Below are 21,918 nucleotides of genomic sequence, written 5' to 3' on the forward strand. Positions count from 1 at the left end.
GTCCGAAGCCTTGACAGAATCCCGCAATTGCAGGGGTGTTAGCTTCCTGAAGGGATCGTCAGCGACTCAATGATCGTTTTCTTGAATAAACGCCCAACTGACCGCAAAGCTCAGGGTCCACAACGGTGTCTCCGTCCCGGCAACCTTCTTTGCCAGACCGGCACCAATTGATATCCAAAAATTGAGGCTCAGATACAGCCCCATCCTGGAACTCTCCGCATACTATATAGTTTGACGCTGTCTTTGCTAGTATCTTAAAGAGTTCCTAGATATAATAATATAGATGACCGCTTTTGCTTTTACCCCTTGTTTTGGGCGGAGCGGGTGAGCCAAAAGCGGGGAGCGCTCACCCCGGCTCACCCAGCTCACCCGGCTCACCTGGATTGGCGGGTGAGCAGGAGCCATGCGCGCGAGAGTGCGATGTTCCCGCCTCGGAACGAAGCCCACATCCCGGCCAGTAAGCAGTGAGCTTCCGAAAACAACCACCCGGGAGCCAACCACGTCGTCGCCAGTATACGCATTTGCGTTGGGGGTGTAAAGGTGCTGTACTTTGTCCAAGTTATCACGCTACCGGATGGCCAAAGACTTTCGAGGCTTGCACATACTTGAAAGTCCGTGGCGGGGAAAGAGGTGTCGTATTGAGACTGTGATGTGCAGATGACAACGAGATGGAGAGTTGGTCGACGCTGAGCATAGTACGTATATATCTTGGTTCCTAGGAGGGAAAGCAGTTTAGCTGACCGAGATAAGGTCGTCAGTTAGAGATCCTCCGCTTTCGCCTTAATTTTTGATGTGATTGGACATACCGGGACAAAGAATGGCTGCCCCGGTGCGGCGGTACCAAGCGTAGGGGTCGACTGGTAGTTGCCCTGCTACAATATGAGTTGGCGAGCTGTTTTTCATTGCGCAAGCTTGTGGGGTGAACACATACAGGGAGTAAAGGCGACGGAGAAGGGCCGTTCTGCTGATGTATATGGCTGCTCAAGTCAGTGAAGCACAGTCCTGCTGATGCTGTCTCATCAGGATATCGTGCCTGGACGTCGGAAGCGGGCAACGAGTTCGCCGGGACTGGGCTGGCAACAGGGGAAGCCGACAGTATGTGGTCGTTGGACTGGACACTCCGCGTTGGCTGGCTCACGAAGGGGATGTGGCTCACTCAAGGATACTTACCCGTGACGCAACGAAGGGGTAATAAAGCTCCTGGTACGGAGTTGAATACTTCAGTGTGTCGTTAGCTAAGCTTGTGTTTTGGCGCCTGGTTGTTTCATGATATTGTATTCGCCGATCACCGGGATTGAAGATGGGATCGTCCGAAACCGGGGCAACAAGCATCTCCAACTGGATATTGTACTGTACGTTGTGTGATCAGCGGTGAGTTTTGACCACCGTCGTAGGTCCTAGGATAGGGTAAGGGCTTATATCAGTAGCGCCGCGGGCCCAAGGGAGAAGATTCGACATGGTTGTGATTATAAGGTTGCTGCATGGTGCGGTTAGTAACACATTGCCACCCTGCCAGCGGTAGGGTGAACACATACCTGATTCGGCACGGAAGGACGCGAGGCGTCAGGTTGGGGATACTGCTGATGAGATCACGTTGCGTGTTAGCCGGCCAGGCTTGGATTCGTAGTCGCGTCTTCGAGTGACAGCATACGGAACCAAACAACGGCAAAGAGAAGTGAGCACCGCCACCAAACGGAGGATGACCGGTCAAGGGATAGTTGTGGGTATGCTGTTTATCATGGTTAACGGTGTCGCTTTTGTTAAAGTGTCCGAGTGCAAACCTGAGGCGCGGAGACGGGCACTTCAGCGATTGACCTTGATGATGCTGACGGCATGCAAGGTTAGCCATCATAGGATGTTGCGAAGGCCGAGCGATGACTTACATGGGGGGCGTGGGTATGCCCAAAAGGCCCGAGAGCCAAGCCAACCAAAACTGCAGTAGCCCCCGGCGAGGGAGTAGTGGACGAGCTAAGGGCGTCGAGAGTGCTGAGGAGGGGCGAGTGCAGGAACAACTGTGCGTGGCCATGGTTAGAGCAAACGCATCCTCCCGGTCTTCAAGGTTGACGGTGGGCATGACGAGTGCGTACGAAGTAGTGGAGAGTCGGGTCCACTGGGGGTGGGTTAGTCAAAGCTGTCGACGTGTACGCCGCTCATTGGGGGCACTTACCAGGGAACTCGGGGCTGGGCGCGTTGCTGACGGCGACGACAAAACGCCCGTTAGCTTTGGTCGTCTGGACTCGAGGCCTGTACTGTTGCCGGCCACAGAGGAGAAAGTAGTGGCGGCTGCGGGACACAGGTGTTGGCATCATTGTGGTTGTCACTCTGTCTCAGTCAACCCGGAATACTTTCCATGGTTGCAGGCATTGCGCGGGTGGGCAGTGGCTGCGATGTACGCGCTAGTCTCGCCACCTCTCAACCCGTCACCTTCAACCGGCCACAAGGTCCTCACAGTTGGTGGCTGCGGCGGAGGCAGCACCTCCGTCGGCTGGCGAAAAGGGTGACATGGTGGCTTCGGCCACGGAAATAGAACAGTCACGAGGAGATCGAGTTGTTGATGCCCGAATAAAAGAAGACGAAGCCAAAGCAGTTTCTGATCAGGGTCTCAAAAGGAAGAGGAGTCGCTTGCGGGCAGAGGATATTGACAAGTACTAGAAGAGGGGAAGGATTTGAGTAAAACTTTCATTTTGTGCACAATGACCCGCTCCTCTCCCCGCGTGGTTGGCCGCTTGTTATGTAGGCAGCGGTTTTGAGGGTGACGATGTCATTCATGGTGGTGCACTGGGGGTTGCTGGATGATATTTACGGGGCTCAGGGGTAAGTGGGATGAGACAAAAAGGGCACGATGGCTCACAGCAGAGTCAGATAATGTGTCTTTGGGATTCACGATCTTGGTTCAACTTAATACCACTTGCTTTTCGCTGATCATGGTGTGCGACTAAACAACATCCTGTGCTCAGACGATTAAACGGCTTACGTTTGGACGACATGAAGATGAACCCATGGTGTTGTTTATCTTTAATTCAAAATACCACTTGCTGAGCAGGTTGTCCCACCTTTAGTCTCTATTTCCGTGTAGTGTCTGTGGGGGCCCAATGTACGGCCCATGCTTCATTTCTAATCTAGACGCCCTCCCATGTGCATAAAAAGGTTCCAGGTTGTGGTGAAGTTTGACAAATCCTTTCCCCGCCTTGGTCAACGAAATACCGCTTTCCTTCGCACCTTAACTACAAGAATTTAACTAAAGAAGGAGGATCGGGTGACAGAGGCCAAAAGCCTCTGCCTGGGGCCCACCAAGACACAGCCTTCAACTCATGCTTTTCCAGGAAATCGACCCCCTTCCCACACTAACTCACTCACCTCTTTGCTTCCTCCTCTAACAACACAACAACCCGCGAGTACACCTCGTGGCACAGGTCCCAATCTTCCAACCCGCACCAACTCCGATGCAGTTCTCCCTCAATATCAATACAGTTCACCACCGCCGTATAACAGCTCTCGCTCATCCGCTTCACCTCGGGCAGCAGGCCCTCCGCCGCATCACGGTCCGACAGCAGATTTACGCCGGTGTCCGGTCGCGAAGCAGTACTAGCCTGGGGCGAGTGGAGCGGCTGTCCCAGGAGCACCTCGATCAGCAGGCACCCTAGCGACAGCAGCGTCGGGTTGTACCTGTACCCCCCGTCAATCGTCGGTCCCGCTTCAGGTGGTTGTGCTTCGCCGCCGGGGAAGTGTCGGAGCAGCACGGGGCGGCAATACGTGGTTCCTGTTAGAGCGTCGTTCGTTTGAAGGAAGAAGATGTGGCGGCTGGTCAGGATGTGCGGGAGCCAAGGCGTGCCGTGTAGTTGGAGGACGCTCGAGGAGATAGTGACGGCTAGGCGGACGCGGTCGCGGAGGTATAGCGGCGGGACGCGGTTCGTTTGTTCGAGAATGTCGCGGAGGGAGACGACGGACCAGGCCCGTGACTCCTCGATGCACGGGGCGGGGCTGATGGAGTATCTCATAGTCCTGGAGGGTTGCGGGTGGTAATCGACGAGGATTCCGTAGATGTCGGATGTTGCTTGTTTCTGGGTCTCGGAAAGTTTCTTGCACAGGTCCAACTTACCGTGGCAGTTGGAGTAGGCGGCGCTTCTGGCAGTGTCCGGGGGCGGGTCGGCGGGGAGCAGATTCGTGGAGGTGATATTGGTGCCCACAGCGGTGGACGTTGTTGGGGTTGTGGATCGGGAAAGGCGGAGAGGAAAGATGCCCTTCTTCGTGTCGGTCTTTACCGGGGCCACAGTGGGTCCCTTGGTCGGGGTTGTGGGAGGTGTCCATGCTTTGACGATAATGCCTTGCCAGTTTAGCACCGCCGTGGGGTTCGCCTGGTCGCCGTGTCTTGTCGATCTAGACGAGATGGCTACCTGGAACGAAAGATCCTTCATGATCTTGTCGCTGTCGTCCGTAGGGATGATGTCGGCCGAGTGGCTCTGCAACTCCAACCCGATCTTGTGTGAGCAAGAACAGCGGAAATTTCCCCGCAGGGCGCGATAGAAGCTGCTCGATATGTCCCGCAACTCTGAGAAGAGTATTGTTTGAGAGCGCGCCCTGTGCTCCGGCTCGCGTTCTTTGCTCTGCCTTGCGAGAGTGTCTAGGTCGGCTACGGCGGCTCGGACGACAGAGAGAAGCTCCAGCAAGCGCGCGTTGTTCAGGGTGAATCTGGCACGGGTGAGTTTTGAGGCCTCGCCGTTATTTTGGGCGTCTATTGCCGACCGGATCTCGGCAATCGCATTCGAGTTGAGCTCGAGGATGTACTCGAAGACCTTCAAGTTGTCTAACTCGGACGTCCCGAGTAAGGCCCGCATGTTTTGTCTGAGAGATTCCTGCTTCCAAAGATCTCCGCCTGGATCACGCATCATGTCCGCGAGATCGGAATGCGGAACGCGCCCAACCAGCAGCGTATGGCATACATTGCGAAGCTTGGACTCCTCGACTTGTAGGCCCAAGGTGAGCTCCCATATCGCCGGGCGGTAATTCCGCCACACTCTGAACACCGAAGCTCCTTTGCCATAGCTTTGAAGCAAGGAGATGAGCACGGACACTGATCCGAGAGCGATGCCAATGGCCTCAATGCCGGACATGGTGAACCCCCGGTGGGTTTGATCATGTGTTTGTCGACCGCTTTGTTGGAGATTGGGGTTGGATGTTGCGTTGTCGACCGCTTTGTTGGGGGCCAAGGCTGGGTGTTGCGTTTGCCGACCGTCTTGTCTTGTTGGGATCAATAACTGGCGGGGGACGGGAACGCAGCTGTTGAGCATGAAAGGAAAAACATGGTTCCGTACCAACCGTTCAGAAATGAAAGGGCCCTAACCCTTTCGAGGTGTTATGAGTTTGTCCTTCCAACAGCAGCCGCTTTGTGCTACTTCAAACCCCGCTCGTCAGCGTTTCTTGAGCCTGTTTGTATTTACACCGTCATCCTCCGCGGACGTTGAATGCAAGAAACACCAACAGCAACAACAACAGCACCAACGTCACATCATACTCAAATAACCGGCCCCCCCTCCCCACTCTCAGGCCATGGCGGAGACTATTTCGGGTGTTGTCGAGAGATGTCTCACCCTTTTCCACGCTTTAGTGGGCCCCGAGGATGGCTCCAAATTGGACTCGGGCAACCTGGACTTCCCGGACCGGAATGTTGCGATTCAAATGATCGACCAGCACTACCGCTTCAAGCTATGGGTTTCCAGCGTCGGGGCGGACAAGCCTGATATGAGCTCGCTGGACTACCGGCTTCGAGATGCCTCGCACATCAAAATCCCCGTCATCAACCTGGTGAAGGGGCTCATCGAAATGATCGAGGCTGCGTCGGCCATCGTCCGAGGGGAGCGGACTCCGTGGGATCAGGAGGAGCTAGAAGAGGACCTGGAGCTAGAAGAGGGCGAGCTGGACCAATTTGATGTTGCTGACACGCAGCTTGGTCAGATCGCGATCAGCATGGTTAATATGGTCGGTTACCTCGTCGAGCTCAAGCCGGCAATCCGGAACCCAGCGCCGCACGACCGCATCATGGCAGCAAAGCCCTCCGACGCATCACGATTGGAGCATCTCGACGTGCGACGTGTGGCTTCCACACACAGGAGCGTTAAGCCGTGGCTCGCGGATCGACTCGGCAAATCAATCAGCAGGACGCGACAGTATCTGAAGCACCGCCTTTTTCAGCACGAAAAGCTCTCACACAAGCCAGGCGAGATTGAGCTCGACGCCGGAAGAGGCCTGGAAGACCAAACCGTAGCGTCCTCAACTCCGAGTCACCCGAAAGAAGGACGCGCAGGCTCCCAGGGTTTCCCGATCCTCAAAGATGATGGCTCGGATGCCGGCATGTCGCAGACGTCCTGTGCTGCATGTCTAGGCAAAGCGGACATACTCGCAATACCCCCGCTTCCCAAGGAAGCCCATGATGGGCCGTTCCAGTGCCCTCTTTGCTACATGGTAGTCGTGGCAAAGGACCGAGCGTCATGGGAGTAGGTCGAACTTCTCTCCCATCTTCCATTTCTCTGGTTCCAGCTGACCGAGCCCAAAGAGACCATGTTTACGATGACCTCAAACCTTGTAAGGCGCGCGTTTCGTATCCATCCTATTGAACTTTTATATCATCATCTGCAGCCCCTCGAGACCCTTTCGTGAGACACCCGTTTACTAACCCCAACAGATGTTTGTCTAGAGGAGGATTGCATCACCCCCGAAAACGAGTACTCGAACCGGCATGAGTGGATTCAACACGTCAGGCAAAACCACTGGGCGGTATACACGTGCCCCAGCTGCGAATGGGTCTCCACGTCGCGGGAAGAATATAGGGCCCATTTGGCAACCTGCCAACCTGCCGAACAGTCGCCTAAGGACTTGGACGCCCTATCAAAGCTTTCCCGGCAACCAGTGGAAAATATCCAACCAAGAGCTCCGTGTCCCCTCTGCCACCTTGCTCTCCGTTCGGACCAGCACTACCAACGCCACGTGGGCCGCCACCAGGAACAACTTTCTCTCTTTGCTCTCCATTCACCTGATGCCGATATTAGGCTGGGGGATGGCGAAGGGGACAGCGATACCTACGACGCCCGGGACTACATTGCGGACGACGAGCGGCACTGCTTCAACGCATTGGATGACGAGAAAAAGCAGCCGTCGATTGCCGACCTCAACAACCCAGAAACGAACCATGACGGGGTTACTAGCGACACTCAGAGCATGCTGCTCGGGAAATTCCTTTCACATTGTTCTGCACTTTTGGGGTTCGCGGCAGAAGCGAAGAACGAGTATGGGGCCGCGAAGGCAGTGCCAATGGAAAAGGATCGGCTGTCCCGAGAAGAGGTGCTCGCACAGGCAGAAAGTGGAGCCAGAGAAATCTTTGCTGCGTACCGGATGATATTCCCGGTCATGAGCAAGGGGTTGATGTGGGAGATCGTCAAGCACGTTCGTGACAGGATTGAAGAGAAGGCCGAGAAGACGAACCCTCAAAAGATCAGTCGCCGGGCCGAACCGATGATCCAAAGGTTATTCGGACACGAGGGCGAGGACAGCGCGGAGCCTGAGGCGACGCGGATTGAAAAGGAGGATTTAGAACGGGAGACGTCCAAAAAAACAGAGCCGGTTCCAAAAGAGGAGCGCGCACCTACGATGGACGAACTCGCCGCGACGGTCGCCAGGTGCGAGATAGTGCAGGCAGCGCTGGAGGAAGATCGGCTGGAGCTGGGTGAGTCGGACAAGGTGTTTGACACTTTGCACCTGTTTTACGATTTACGGAAGCGGGAGGCCAAGGAAGCTATTCGCATGTACGGCCGGGGTAAGGGCGTGGAACATTGGACAAGGTCGCAGCGCGAGGCGCAGGCTCGAGCAAACGGGTTTAGCGGCCGTTTTGTGAAGGAGTTCGATCTGGCTGGTTTGAAGGAGGAAGAGACTGAGCCAGCTATACAAGAAGAAAACAGGAAGAGGGAGACGAGGGAGAAGATGGAACCCGACGCCGACGAGAACGACAACAGACCCGCGCTTACGTGCATATCGCGCAGTACCTCGACATGGACAGTTTAGACTCCTTGCAAGGGGGGCGTTCTGGTACACGGCGTAAGTTCCCTTTAGATCCACCGCATCTCACGCCGTATACTGATGTATATGATGACAGGACCAGGATCATATTATCATCGAGCGCTGGCTACCGGAATGGGAACGAGCCGTGCTATTCTATCATACCCCGGCAATACGCATAGCCGACCAAGATGGCGGGTCTCACGATGACTCCGAACCTTTTGTCGGAAAAGAGCCTCGAGCTTGGCAGGATCGCGGAAGCGAGTACGATTTTGTCCGCTCAAAGAAGCGTCTCGGTCTCGCCGTAACTCAGAACATGGCGCCTGGGAACCACTAGGCCGAAACCTGAGAGAGGGGCCATCGGCAAGAACAGGGCGAAGAAGAACAGGGGTTGCTCCGCCGGAGCGGCGGAGCTCAATCATCGCCAAATCTCATCAATAGGTACCTACCTACCTAGGCAGTTAGAAACGAAGACAATCATCACGAGGAAAAGACCCATGAGCCCAATCGCGAATTAGAGCACAAAACTAGAATGTGACGTGAGGTTTTGGACCCGCCGAAGCAACGACAACTATAGTTGTAGTCAAAAAGGAAGATCACACTTCTTTTATCTTGGCACCCAAATTCGCCCAAACTCGGGCTTGTTAGGTACTCTGCGATAATACACCACCAGCAATGTTCTAGAAATGAAAGGGAAATACATAAAGGTATAGTTTTGCATTTTGCCCCTGGTTGCACAGGCTTCAAGTTGACATTCACCCGTTCTTGGCCCTGACACGGAGCTTGCCCAAATCGCGGGCCACATGGCTAGGGTGATCAACTGTTTTCTGAGGTTGTCGTCGGCGATCCGGGACCCACGTGTCTAGCCAGTGCCGAAAGACTCACGATTCGTTCGCTACCAAAGGAAGCATATGATGAGCCGTTCTTGCTAGATGATAATCGTAGCAAAGGATGGAATATAAGGGAAGTAGATAGTACCTATCTCTAGCTTTCCTGGCATTTGGTAGTTTTAGCCCACTGAGGGCAAAGAAAGTATAATTATTTATAAGTATATCTAACGATGTACAAACGCAGTGTTGATTTGCATGCTATTTAGCCTTTATATTGCCCAATTATAGATTGCATTGACCTTTCAAATTATCATTTACAGCACCCCGAACACCTTTCTTAACATGCGTGTTGCCTGACTGCAACAGCCGTATGCCTGGAAAGCGATTGTATTGCCCGAATGTAAGTACTTACAACAATATAAGCGGATTCAACAGATCGCGGGCAAAACCACTAGACAATATATAGGTGCGTCAGCTCCGGGCTGGCCTCCCCGCCGCCGAACTGTACCAGCCATTTCGAATATACCACCCTGCCAAACGGCCGGCAGAGCAGCTGGGCCCCTGGTAAAGCTTTCCGAAAAACCAGTAGATAATACCACGAGGAGCTCCGTATCTCCTCTGCCCCCTTGTTCTCTATTGGGCCCAGCGGTACTGACGGCACGTGGGCCGGCACTAAACACAGCTTTCTCTCTTTACTCTCGCGTCACACGATGCAGATAGTCGGACAATATAAGTGACAGCGATACTGATGGCGACTGGACCTCCGTTGCGGACGAGGAGCAGTGCTTTAACGTATTGAATGAAGACAACGAGCGGCCGTCGACTACCGCCCTTAACAACTCAGAAACGAACCGTGACGGCCGCAAAGATTCCCAAAGTGCAGTCGATACCGTCATTTGTAAAGGGATAACAATCTTTATCATTGCAAGCCTGGACCCAGCGTTCCAAGCATGTTAGATTGGGCGGGGAAGAGAGGAACACGTTGGATAAAGTACTTATGCACATACTATATAGGATCTTGCGAGATGGAAGTGAGGACGGGTTTCTCCGCTCGAAAAGCCTCGCGGTCACACCGCAATGGCCAAGCCGGGATGGGATGCATTAAGCAAGATGGGGTGAATAAGGAGATAGGTTGCTCTGACAGAGTTTACTCGCCGCCCGGTCGGGTCAATAATCACCCATATGATCCTGATGAAGGAGAGGACTGTGAGCCCAGATCCCGAATCCAGCTTTAAAAACAATACCATGTTTTGGACTGTACGAGACAAGGGCAAATGTTGGATCATTGTGTTGTTTAGGTAGGCAACCAAGGTCTCTCAATTTGTCTCCTATCGAACCCAGTGCTCTTCACAACTTTTCCATTTGCCCGCGGCTTAGAAGATGGGGTTTCCACCCGGCAGCTCCTTCAGCCCTGTATCACGGCCAAAGTTAGCAACCCCCCCAACACTCACAGGCACAAAGAGACAGCAGGAGGAGCACTTACAGCCATCAAAGTCCTCGTGGACCATCTCCTCGGCGACGCACTTGTTCTGCTGGGCGATGCTCTGGGTCTTGAGCATCGGGGCCGAGACGTAGGTGTGGGCGTCCATGGCGCGCTGGAGGGAGTCGTCCTGCCAGCCAAAGACGTAGTCGGCGTGCGACGAGAAGCCCGTCGAGTCGCCATTGGACCACACGAACGGCTGGCTGCCGTCCTCGGGCCAGTCCTCGGCCCGGTTGAACGCCGACGTGTCCCACACCGTCTCCAGCAGGATCTGCGGCAGCTTGACCGGGTGCGACGCCGGGCACGGCCCGCCCGACTCGAACGTTCCTGTTTCTGGGTAGGCGACGTGGTCCTGGTGGTTGGGCGTGTCCAGGTTGACGCCGTCCCAGCAGGTCGGGAATCGGTGGTTGGCCATGATGCCGAGCTTGCATGGCGTCTTGGGGAACCCGATGCTCTCGGGCTGCCGGGACGCCTGGTTTTCCATGCACGTGTATGTCAGCTGCCGGAAGTCGCGCGCCTCGTCCCGGGTCTTGTATGACGCGTCGCCGATTAGCATACGGAAGCCTGGCTTGAAGGCCGTTACGGTGGAGCGCTGGGCCGTGTCGAACAGGGCGTCGGACATGTAATAGACGACCTGGGTAGGTGGTCAGTGGGTGTCATCTATCTCTTAGGGATGTGTTAGGCTGGCTTACCATGCCCCCTTGGGTGCCCTCCATGCCAGCTTGGGCGATTTGGGGAACGCGCTTGAAAGTTCCGTTCCTTGCGCGGAAGTACAGGACGGCGGTCCAGTAGTTGGAGAAGTCCTCGGTGAACTGGCAACTGGTGCAGGTGGATTGCTTGACGAGGTCATGATTGGGGTGGTCCATGGACACGTTGAACGAGTCCTACGCTGTTAGTTCGACTCTTAGACCAGGGAGATGAACCTACCCCTCCGATGATCTGGTGAAGATGCGGCGATGGGTTCTGGCCCGGGGTGACCAGAGGATCTAGACGTTGGATTGTTAGACGGGCACAGCCGAAACGAAGCAGCGCCGTCGCGGGGGCAGCTAGCCCGAGGGCGGCCGTAATGGTGTTCCACTTCATGTTCAACTGGTGATGCGGCCGATTGTTGGGGGTTGGTACGGGGCAGTGGTTCAAGAAAGCCTCGGAACTAGGAACAACTGAAAAGGTGGAACGCGGCCAACCGACTTATGTCCAAGGTCCAGATTCTTCGAGAAGAATGGAACGATGAGCTGGCAAGTGCCGATCCCGGTATGCACCAGACAGATCAAAGGGCTGCGCAGGATGGCGAGATGGTAAACGTTCCGGCAACCGAGCCGCTTCCAAGTTAATCTAGCTTCATAACCGGGATTACAGATCCACCAATTGCTCGGCTTGTTGACATTCAGTTCCCAAGACATGGGTAGCGGTTGAGAGGACCGGGACGAGGGGGTCGTAGTGATGTATCCGGCTGCAGATGGAAGTTCTTTTGGAACCAAAACTGGCCAGTCATGTTCACTGCATCACCATGGCTGAACGATCTGGTGACGCCCGGCTCGGTAAACGGGAGTGAAACATTCTGCCGGCAGGAGCTGATCACGGATGAACGTGGCAGCCAACTCTATTTTGATACTTTTAATCACCGGCAGACAGCCGATTGACCCGGTTGTCCCCGCCTAATGTCGTTCCAAGACAATGGTGTGGGACGCCATCAGCACGTGAAATCGGTATATGCGCCGTGATATCGCTGTAGTTGTCCTTGATATACGGACGCTCGGTATTTCGTCAATGGTCCATGTTTGCCCTAAATTCCTCATCCACGTTCAACTGTTCATCATGAAACTCACAACTTCTTCGGGGCTCATTGCCCTCTTCCTCGGGGCGGCTCTGGGTCAAAGCTTCCCGGAATGCACCAGAGAGCTTCTTCGTACCGACGATTGTGCGGCGGTGGTCAACCCCAACGCTTGTTACAACCAATTCCGCTGGAGCGCGCGTACGCTCGGTTGCATCGAGGGGGAGAACGACACGCAGAGGAAAGAGAGGGTAGGTAGCTCCTGTTGGAGGTCATCGTTACAGGTTACCGTGAGATGATGCTAACTTCAGTAGGCATGCAAGTGTTGCAGCTGTGTCGGCACCGTCATGTGCAACTGGGTGACGCAGAACCGGTACTGTTCGTGAGGTAGTTGGGGGGTACTGTTTTTCGAGTTGAGAGAGGCGTACGTCAGGAATAAGATCAAGGAGACATCTATTAAAGCAAATACCACGTAACAATTGGAATATTCACAACCGATTCGACTAATGATAGATATGTCCCGGCCATATGCTGCCCTTCCGCCGAGCCCTAGTCCAACCCCTGAGCGGTGATCATCCATAATGGCACTTGCACACACATTCCGGCTGGTCGAGGGCAAACATCCTGCACTGTATCTGTCATTAGTATCTTTGTTCATTCCACAAACAATGGATACGCAATCCATACGTAGGAATCGGCACAGTTGAGAGAGCTGCACCCGCCGGCCAGCTCACAGCAAGCATTGGCGCATTTCGGTTCTGTGGTGTCATTGTGTTAGTAGAGGACGGTGGCGACTGGGAAGTAGGGAATAGGAGTAAAGCGTACTGGGAAGTTCAACGGCGCAGCTAGCTCTCTTCCAAGTATCCCTCCTCTGAAGTGTTGACATGTTAGTGGACAGAGCCATAGCCAACAAAGAACGCTGTTTAAGCTTACAACAACAAAGTTCATTTCGTTGCTCTGCGGTTCCGTCGGCATGGCTGCAACAGTGGCCGCTATAAAGACGAGTGTAGTGAAGAGTTGCATAATGGTGATCGAAGTGCGTTGAAGAACTTATGAAGTGGATTCTGCATGTTTGCCGCCTCAACTCACTGTCAACCCTAAGCTGGCTCTCCGTGTCAGTTTATAACCACCGCCGATTCCAGTCCATGGACAAGGGGTGTTACATCGGTCGTGGAGTTGATGATCAAGGATGTCAGACGGGTAGTTTTCCAGTCCGCTGGTACGCAACCAGGACGCGTCACACCCATCGCTTTCCTTTTGCGTAAAAGTTCCCAGCGTCTCAGCCTTTGGAGTCCCATGCACCCCGCATCCTTCTTGTCAATGCGCCCAATGAATGCTGCGGTGCTTCAGCTCGGGCGAAAGTTGCGAACCAACGAGATGCCAAGACAGGGAGGAGTCTCTCGCGATGGTGTTGGACGGTACAACGCGGAAGGTTGTCGTGTGGCCTGCTTACTTTCTAGGAGTACCGTTGAGTTCGGTTCGCCTTCGGTTCGAAGCCAATGTAAAACTCGGGTTCGCTGAGTGGAGGGTCGGTTAATATCATGGATGCTTGCTTCTGTGGTCAGTCCCAAGTCTTGACGTGGCAAGGGGGGAGGAGGACAACCGCTGCTCAGTCCGGGGGACTCTGCATCGGAGTCAAGGCAAGTTGTCTTGAGTCATGACAGGTATTGTCACCAGGGCCTTTTGGTCATCACATGTGGTGCCCACTGCGAACATTTCGGGACATCACTAACTCACATCAAACAAGTCTCCCCAGCACGGGCGGCGTTAAGATGAAAATCGTATTTCAACCAACAGCATTAACAAAACCACCGTCACCACATCATCCCACCTCCGCCCCCATTTGCCTCCCCACCCCCCCCTCTTACACTCCCACATCAGGAGAACCCCCCAAAGCCTCAACCGGCCTGATACACCGCCAAAGCGGCAACATGGGGGTTGATCATGGTGACATTATACGGCGTGACAAACAAGTCCGTATCCGTCAACGCGATGAACATGGTCCCATTGACCGCGGGATCCCCCTTCCAAGTTGACACATTCGGCTGGATGGTATACGCCGTCATCTCCTGCAGACTGACATTCAGCAGCGGCGTGTAGGTGACATTGAGCTGCGACAGCCAGGCGGCGAAGCGCGGCTCGGCGACGTTGGTCGTCGTCACGTAGCTGTTGTTGGGCCCCACCAGCTGACCGGGCGCGTCCCAGCGGAAGAAGACCTCGCGCCCCGGGTACGACAGCGGGATGGACCGGTTGTTGGAGATGGCCGCGGGGCAGTCGAGCGTCTCGTCCGTCGCGTTGATGCACAGCTCGTCGGCCGGGACGTCCGCCGTGGAGAGCGTGTTGGCCCAGCCGCCGGTCGTCTCGTTCCACACGTCGGCGCCGTTGATGCGCGCCGGGTTGGGCTGGTTGAGGATGTGCAGGGCGGGGAAGTTCTGCCATACCAGCCGGGTCTGGTTGTAGGGGCAGGACGAGATGTAGGGGGCGAGCAGGGTCCAGGCCCAGCTCTGGGGGATGCCGGGCGTGTGCCACTCGGGCATGGGGAACTGCCCGCCGAACTGCCGGAAGATGAGCTGCTGTCGCGCCTCGACCGTGATGCTCTGCAGCAGCATCGCCGCGGCCGGGCCCGAGTTGAGGTGCGGGAGGAAGCCGTACACGCCGGCCTCGGCCCAGCGGGTGAGCTTCTGGTTGAAGTCGATGTACTCGCGCACGTTGGAGACCGGGTAGTTGTAGGTGCATTGCCTGGGTGCGTTGGGGCCCAGCATGTTGGCTATCACCGATGCGTGGCCGATCTCCTGGTCGGCCATGTGCTGCAGGAGGTGGCGATCCTCGGCTGTGATACCGTACGCGTCAAACTCCTCGTCCGAGAACGTGGCGAGTCCCCAGTGGAACGCGTCCAGTTCGATCCATTCGTGGTAAAGTGCCAGCGCGAGGGACTGATAGTCGAAGTCGCTGGCTACTTTGTAGATGGGCACTGAACCGTTGGTGCCGATCCCTCCGCTAGGGGTGTAAGGCATCGGCTGATCGCCATGGAGCTCGCCGTCGGCCTCATACTCAACAATCCCAGGCGGGGGCGGTGCCGCAGCGATGGAGGGCGCCAGGACATCGGTTGAAAGGGCACCGGTTGTGGTGGCAGGCGGGCCGTCGTAAGGGCCGTGAGACGTCACATTGGAGTGAGAGATCGCGTAGGGAGAGGGTAAGTTCGTCGGCTCCGAGAAGACCGTTGTTGTAGGCTCTGATACGACGGGGACGGCGCGCACGTTGCTTGTCAGAGCTAACAGGGTGGCAATCCGAGAAGCCGTGAAAGGGGCCATTTGTGCGAGGCAAGCAAGCTGTTGGGAAGAATAGTTTATTGCAGTAGTACTACTGCCTGTGTACCTAGGTAGGCAGTTTGAGTACCCTGCGTGTTTTATTTTGAGGGACTCCCAGGTGAGACGAAACCCCGTTTTAAGTCCTTATCCCAAAGTATTCTGCTTTTACCCCCCCACAACGCCATCTTCCTTGTTTTCAGACAACAGAGGTGGTCATGATGTCACGATCCAGTGAAGCCGTCATGATGAAGTCTATGACCGCGGAATATGCAATGACGTTGTACGGTTGTACCTTACAATTCACACACCTACTGTGTACAAGGCACCACCAGCTAACCAAACCCCGGCTAGAGTAAGGCCCCTATCTTCAGGATCAGGATCATCAATAATAGGGTAGAAGCGGTGGTCTATTTTATATTCGTCTAGCAGCATAATCACCACGTCTAAGTTCACATTGTCTCGGCCCGGGTGGACATGTCCGATTCCATGCAACCTCGGCAGCATCGATGACCTCATCCCGGCAACCGGCCCTTACATATATGCAACTACAGGCGGACCAACCCTTCCAAATTGTCCCCTCCACAGACGGACCGCACCATGTACAAGTCAACAGTCTTGTGTCTTGTCCGACACCGTGACAGCTTAGGCAATCTCGAAAGTCTTCTCCCCCCACCCATACATGTTGGTCAGCCGCTTGGCCAGGTGCAAGATACGCCAGCCTTCAATACGCCCCTGGTGTGGGCGATGGGCATTGAACTTTTTCAGCCCCGTCCCCAGGGCCGGAATGAAAGTGTAGGCCGACCCCGACGTGGGCTTGATCGAGAAGCGTAGCTCGACCATGGCGCTCTCAAAATCTACCCAGTTGATCGCCCCACGCGACTGCGTGTTGTCGAATAGGGTCGAGAACACCTTGGCCGTTGCCGCACTCACCTTGAAGACCGAGGTAGCTGATTCGGCCACCGACTCTTCGGCGGGCGGCGCAGCCGGGCTGATGTCGTACGGGGAGGCGTGGGCTGGCCGTGTCTTTTCCTTTTCCCGCCGTTGTTCGATGCGCTTCTCGGTTGTCATTTCGGCCGATACGGGGAATGGTATCCACTCGGCGTTTTCGATTTCTTTTTTCTTTTCTTGTCTGGCCAGCCTAACCTTCTCCCGCTCGTACTCGCCATCGATGGAGCCGAGACATTCCTCAACCAAGTCATCGTACAGGAACCCCATTTTCGTGCCGACCTTGTCGATAATGAACTGGTCAAGTGCCCGGAGGGCGCCCTTGGACGAGCCCGGCTTGAGCAAGGCACTGACCGGGGCGGTGAAATCGCGGATGTCGACCTCACTCCTGAGCGCCAACAGTTCGGTTGCCAGGTCCTGCGACCGTGCGACAAACGTTTGCCCCTTTTGGCGCGATGTCGAGGGCAGGGTAAGCCCCAAGTTGAGGTCATGGATGAACCCGAGTAACAGGACGAGGTCGCAAAACGCGGCGGTATGCATCTTAGCGAGCCAGTCTCCGAGTGATGGTTGTTTGACCTCGACCTCAACCATCTTCGACAACCAATAGGCGCCTTCCGCATAACCAGTCTCGGGGAGGCAGAAACGCGTCAAGCAATAAAGCCCCGGGTCCGTTTTAGCGAGGTCGCCGGGGTTGAATGCCATCTTCACCCGGGGGTTTCCGAACTTGTCCAGCGCGCCAGACTGGCGCTTGAAGAGATCCTTGCCATTTCTTGTTTTGACGCCGCGGTGGAGGGTGCGCTGAAAGGCGGCTTTGACACGGCCGTATTCAAAATGGCAGACGTTGGAAATTTGCTGCAAAATGACGGCTCGGTAGGCCTTGTCGTCCGGGTTGTCTTGTAGGAGCTTGAGGAGGCGGTAGGTGTAGTCCGAAATCGCTGTCTGCTGGACCGCATCGTGGACAACCTCAAGGAGGACGCCGCTGATGTACTTGTCCCGGCCATATATCGTGTGTACCTTGCCGTTCTCGTCCGCCAGTAGCTCCGCCCGTGTGTTTAACTGCGCGTGTACCGTGGATCCAAGAATGAAGGGTTCGGTGCAGAGGAGAGTAAAGTTTTGTTTGATGTCTCTGTTTTGTTCCTCGGCACTAGCGACGACGTCGGCAAGGGAGAGCTCAGACGGGCTTTCCCCGACGGTCAGCTTTTCCATGGCCCCCAACATCCTTGGCTGAGACCTGCTAAAATAGAAGGTGCCATCACTGAAACCGTCTAAAAGGATCTTTTGGGTCAGGGAGAGGAGAAGTTGGAGCAAGATAACTTGTCGCTTCAAAACAAGGCGAGCCGTGGGCTCGGGAATGAAAGTATGGTCTTCTACGGCCTTAGTCCACTCATCATACCCCCCGGGGAGTGTTTCCGGTGTAACCAGCTGCCCGTAGCTATCTCCTTCCTTCTCGAAGGAAGCGTACACATCCAGGCGAGCGTTAATTGGCTCTGTATTCGCGGTACCGGTTTTCTGGAAAATCACGTCGCGGTCACCAAGGCGACCCGACGGCATCGGACCATGATACTGCTCCACGAGGGACGTGGTGGCACGGTCTCTGAGAAGGGTGAGGTCGAAGTCGGGTCCCGACTGTGCCATATCACGCAGATTCCACTCCGGGACTGTATCCTGCTTACCCGTGGCTTGATACAGGTCTTCCCGGTTCATTGGCTTGGTAGTAAGGCATTTGCTACGCTTTTCTCTGTCAAATGACCGCCAAAGAGCCTCTATGTCCACTTTGTGATTCTGGTATCTCCTCTCAAGGTCCCCAGCAAGGTGTTGGAGTAGCACGCCATCTGTCACATCCGCCATGGGCATCGATGTTGGATTGTTCATATTAGTATGCCAGGTAATTGTATGTGACAAAAGAGAGCGGATAATGTCAAGGCGGTTTTGTACGAGATTTGGCAAGGTGTGACCTCGGGTCTGCAAAATAAATCGGGATAGATGGATAAGTAGGCAGGTACCTACCATTTCTCTTAATCACCTATGTTATATGGTAAATGCAACAAAGCTTTCTTGAGAATTCAAGCCCACCCTAGTGGTATATCCAGTAAAAGAAAATTAAGGCGCCCACAGCTTCTACAATGCGGGTGTTCCGAAACCAGGGTCAGTTATGCCACAATCATAAGAGCAGTAGCTTGAACATTTTACATGAAACCTGTTTCACTGTGTAAAGGTCAGTTCCCAATGTAGGAATCGGCCAATTAAGATAGGTCTCGTATGGGTGGGGTTTTACAGTCCCAGCCCTGGAGATCAATTTGCAAGGCGACTCCGATTTCCTATTTTTTCTAGTAGTCCGGAGGAAGTTTACCTTCCGAGCAATCGGCAACTTATCTCAACGGGGAACTTTACATGCGCAAAACTAGGTGCATCAGGTCAAACGTGGATACCCCAAACTCATGTTCTCGCTACCTAACCTTTGTCCTCAAGTTGCCTCCGCTCTTTCCGGTCGTCAAGGTAATAAGTAAGCGGATCAGATAACATGAAAACCGGGACATACGCGGCCGGGCGCCACCTCTTTGACATCTCCACGTGCATACAACGACTGCCGTCAAAGTGGCCAAGTGTCAGCGCGGCGCCTGCGGACCGTCCAGGCGCCTCCGAAGGCAAAAGTCGCACAGCGAGACAACTATAAGGACACCGCGTATCGCACTGCGCGGTAGTTAGGTAGTCGCTTGACCGCCGGGAAGTGCATGTGCGTTGAATGGAAATCTTACAGAACGGCACATATCAGGTAAATATGCTTCTCAAAAAGAGCGCTGTAGCGCAGGGATGAGCCATAGCTCTTTTCGAAGCCGCGAGACCAAGCATTTAGGTAATCGTATACAATGCCGCCGGCCAAAAGTATCGAAATCCAAGAGGACGACACATGGAGGAGGTATATGGCGTAGCCGACGACGACGATCATTCAGGGTCACCACCTGACTCACATCGAACAAAACCGCGCAGATAACCTAAAGGGGGATAATGATTAGGTAGCCTCGCCGGTCCGAGGAAGGGGGGGCGGAAGAGGACTCGACTTACGCCAGCATATTTGACGCCGTTTGTGTAGCCCTCAGTCGCGCTGATATAAATGAGAATTATCAAGATAGCCAGCTCGAAGAGAAGGGCTAGCGCTCGACAGAGAATATGAGCCGCGGTCGCCGGGTTGACAAACTCGTTGTGCGGCATGGTATGACCGCGAGTGGCAATGCGAACGAGAGTCCAGGCAAATATGAGGGATCAACAAGTTGTGAATTTAGATGCGAACTCGCCGAGCAGAGTAAAGAAAACGATGGGAAAGACTGCAAGATAGTTGGAACCCAGGTTGGCTGGGAGCGAACTTGACCCTGAATTGAGGTGGGTGTGGGATGGAACTTAAGGTTCATGCCTATTTCTCACCCGCCCACGCAATTTCGTTGGGACGAGTATATCGGCAAAGGGGGTTGCGCCCTTGTCATCATCGACGGCGGCAATGACCGGCCATCACAGGAGCGGTTGGTTTCTTAACAAAGATACCTACCTACTTAACTAAGGAAACAATGTCTAGCCGAGTGCTGGCCGTTGCTCAATCCTAAAACAAAGACAACAGCGCATTCCCGTACCATACTCGTCGCCGCCAGTGAGCACACGAGCTCGCCGCCCCTTATTCACGACCACTTCGTGTCCCATGCCCCGCGAACCCAACAGCAACATGATCCAGCACCCTCTCCCACATAAACTCATCCAAATCATACCACCCCCCCTCCTCACACCCCATCATATAGGTAGCTATGCCACGCGCACACATCCCCCCACGCCTGGGCCAGTTACCCCAAATCCCTGAGCGACGTGGGGTTCGCCTACCCGGAGAGCCCGACAGGCAGCAGCCGCGCCGACACCGTCCCCTCACCACCCTTCTCACCCTCCTCCTCCCCCGCCACCACCACCGACCGCCGCTCGCGAACCTCGAGTGGTAACCTTGAAAGCGGAGAATAAAGCCACGAATTCTCGCAAAAACAGCTCTTCTTTAGACAGCTGAGACGACTAATCGTAGGGCGTATTGCCCTAGGTAGTGGAACCGCAGAAACAAAAAAAGAAAACGGCGGGGACGGGAAGAGAAAACGTGATCAACACGACAAGAGAGTTGGGATGCCTTCCTGCGACACGCCTCAGAACTTGAACCACTGTCTCCGCTTCAACTCCTCGGCCCCAAGCATCCCCAGCGTCCGCGCCGGCACCATCGACTCCCAGAGCCCATGATAGGCACCATCCCTCCCCGCCACCCACTCCACATCCTCCCCATACCCGTTTCGTGCAATGGCCTCCGAAGTAAACTCACAAAGGCACGACTGACATCTCCCCCCCTCCGTCACAACCCTCGTCTCGAACCCGCTCATCTCTCCGGCAACCGCCATGATATCCTCCCCAACCCGAACCAGCCGCAGGTTACCTCCCCCAGCACCCCCCATCTCCGCTCTCTTCCCTTTCTTAACCGCAGGATGATCCAGCAGGAAGTTTCTCTTTGTCTCCCCGCACACCCCACACTCCATCCACCACCGCTCCAGCCGTGCCGGCAGCAGGTTCTTGCCGCCCATAAGGGCGATAGGTTGGTGGTCTGCGTCGAGCAGCGCGGTGTCGCGGCTGATGCCCCGCCCGCATTCTAGAGAGCACAGGATGCTGGACTTTAGGAAGGCCGAGGCTGGCAGTGGCTGGTGATGAGCTCCGTTGGTGGGGATGGCCCGCTGGCAGGCGTGGGACCAGTATGCAGGCTGTACGGCGGGGACGGGGGTGGAGGGGGCGCGTTCGGTTGGTTTGGGAGGAGGGGTGGTGATGGTGGGGATGCGGGGGGGGGGTCTACTATTTGGTAGTGCATGCTAGCGAGATGGGCCATGACGTTGGTGTTGTTGGTGTTGTTGCAAGTGAGGTTAGAAATGGAAGCTGTTGGTTTCGGGGCTATGGTATTATGATCCTGTTTGCTGGGGGTCAACCTTACTTTTCTAAGGAGGGGGTCAGAAGCCAAAGTTGGGTACGCCTGCCCGAGTGTTTGACAACCCGTAACATCAGGGGATCAGTAACACCCCCGTGGGATGCGTTGTTGGCGTATCACGTTGGCATTTTCTTTCATGTTCGCTGAAAGGGCGGAAGAGCTTCGCATATGGAAACGGATGATGCATAAGAATGATGAAGGAATGCGCTTGAGGCCGTCAGGGATTAAGCTACCATGAGAGTACTACGGAACCCTTGTGTGACTTGTTACGTAGGTAGCTACCTATACACGAGTAAACGACCCACGGCCCTATAATGTGAAATATATCATCTTGGTGTAGGGCACCACAGACGTCACGAAGAATGTGCTGGGGACAAGTACACGAGCCACCTCCTACATCTATCCGGGACTTCACGCCATGCCATGTGATGACACCAAATATAACCGAACACGCATGGGGACAACAACACCTGTATGCTCAGAACCAGCAAAGCCTACGGTAGATCCGCCGATCTTATTATGACTGTACGAACAACTAAAGGGTAACCCAG

At 54.9% G+C, this 21,918-nt stretch overlaps 8 protein-coding genes across 8 annotated transcripts; 2 read left to right on the forward strand and 6 right to left on the reverse strand.

Moving 5' to 3' along the window:
• Positions 1-1,420: 1,420 nt before the first annotated feature.
• On the reverse strand, positions 1,421-2,504 carry B0H64DRAFT_437087 (uncharacterized protein; the record flags this gene model as incomplete). Its single annotated transcript, XM_062806218.1, has 8 exons — positions 1,421-1,477; positions 1,536-1,580; positions 1,652-1,825; positions 1,884-2,012; positions 2,088-2,110; positions 2,168-2,283; positions 2,346-2,382; positions 2,450-2,504. 8 exons carry the CDS (start codon positions 2,502-2,504, stop codon positions 1,421-1,423), a joined length of 636 nt encoding a protein of 211 aa, XP_062663388.1.
• A 784-nt stretch (positions 2,505-3,288) lies between these two features.
• Positions 3,289-5,230, reverse strand: B0H64DRAFT_379334 (uncharacterized protein). Its single transcript, XM_062802650.1, has one exon. The coding sequence runs from the start codon at positions 5,109-5,111 to the stop codon at positions 3,354-3,356; it is 1,758 nt and encodes a 585-aa protein (XP_062663389.1). The 5' UTR covers positions 5,112-5,230; the 3' UTR covers positions 3,289-3,353.
• Positions 5,231-5,547: 317 nt separating this feature from the next.
• Positions 5,548-8,052, forward strand: B0H64DRAFT_369198 (uncharacterized protein; the record flags this gene model as incomplete). Its single annotated transcript, XM_062802008.1, has 3 exons — positions 5,548-6,491; positions 6,634-6,650; positions 6,680-8,052. The coding sequence occupies 3 exons, from the start codon at positions 5,548-5,550 to the stop codon at positions 8,050-8,052; spliced, it is 2,334 nt and encodes a 777-aa protein (XP_062663390.1).
• Positions 8,053-10,249: 2,197 nt separating this feature from the next.
• B0H64DRAFT_447833 (uncharacterized protein) lies at positions 10,250-11,439 on the reverse strand (the record flags this gene model as incomplete). Its single annotated transcript, XM_062807024.1, has 4 exons — positions 10,250-10,287; positions 10,360-10,990; positions 11,049-11,240; positions 11,284-11,439. 4 exons carry the CDS (start codon positions 11,437-11,439, stop codon positions 10,250-10,252), a joined length of 1,017 nt encoding a protein of 338 aa, XP_062663391.1.
• Positions 11,440-12,171: 732 nt separating this feature from the next.
• B0H64DRAFT_437091 (uncharacterized protein) lies at positions 12,172-12,513 on the forward strand (the record flags this gene model as incomplete). Its single annotated transcript, XM_062806219.1, has 2 exons — positions 12,172-12,378; positions 12,442-12,513. The coding sequence occupies 2 exons, from the start codon at positions 12,172-12,174 to the stop codon at positions 12,511-12,513; spliced, it is 279 nt and encodes a 92-aa protein (XP_062663392.1).
• Positions 12,514-13,800: 1,287 nt separating this feature from the next.
• Positions 13,801-15,758, reverse strand: B0H64DRAFT_2339 (uncharacterized protein). Its single transcript, XM_062799767.1, has one exon. The coding sequence runs from the start codon at positions 15,436-15,438 to the stop codon at positions 14,026-14,028; it is 1,413 nt and encodes a 470-aa protein (XP_062663393.1). The 5' UTR covers positions 15,439-15,758; the 3' UTR covers positions 13,801-14,025.
• Positions 15,759-15,872: 114 nt separating this feature from the next.
• Positions 15,873-17,753, reverse strand: B0H64DRAFT_379343 (uncharacterized protein). The gene has a single exon (XM_062802651.1). It carries the CDS (start codon positions 17,596-17,598, stop codon positions 16,078-16,080), a length of 1,521 nt encoding a protein of 506 aa, XP_062663394.1. The 5' UTR covers positions 17,599-17,753; the 3' UTR covers positions 15,873-16,077.
• Positions 17,754-18,806: 1,053 nt separating this feature from the next.
• B0H64DRAFT_447836 (uncharacterized protein) lies at positions 18,807-19,590 on the reverse strand (the record flags this gene model as incomplete). The annotated part of the gene is made up of 4 exons (XM_062807025.1): positions 18,807-19,071; positions 19,137-19,204; positions 19,350-19,373; positions 19,444-19,590. 4 exons carry the CDS (start codon positions 19,588-19,590, stop codon positions 18,987-18,989), a joined length of 324 nt encoding a protein of 107 aa, XP_062663395.1. The 3' UTR covers positions 18,807-18,986.
• Between the last annotated feature and the right edge of the window lie 2,328 nt (positions 19,591-21,918).

The sequence above is a fragment of the Chaetomium fimeti genome (genome assembly GCF_033439085.1).
Source record: "Chaetomium fimeti strain CBS 168.71 chromosome Unknown B0H64scaffold_1, whole genome shotgun sequence".
NCBI classification, from domain to species: Eukaryota; Fungi; Ascomycota; class Sordariomycetes; order Sordariales; family Chaetomiaceae; genus Chaetomium; species Chaetomium fimeti.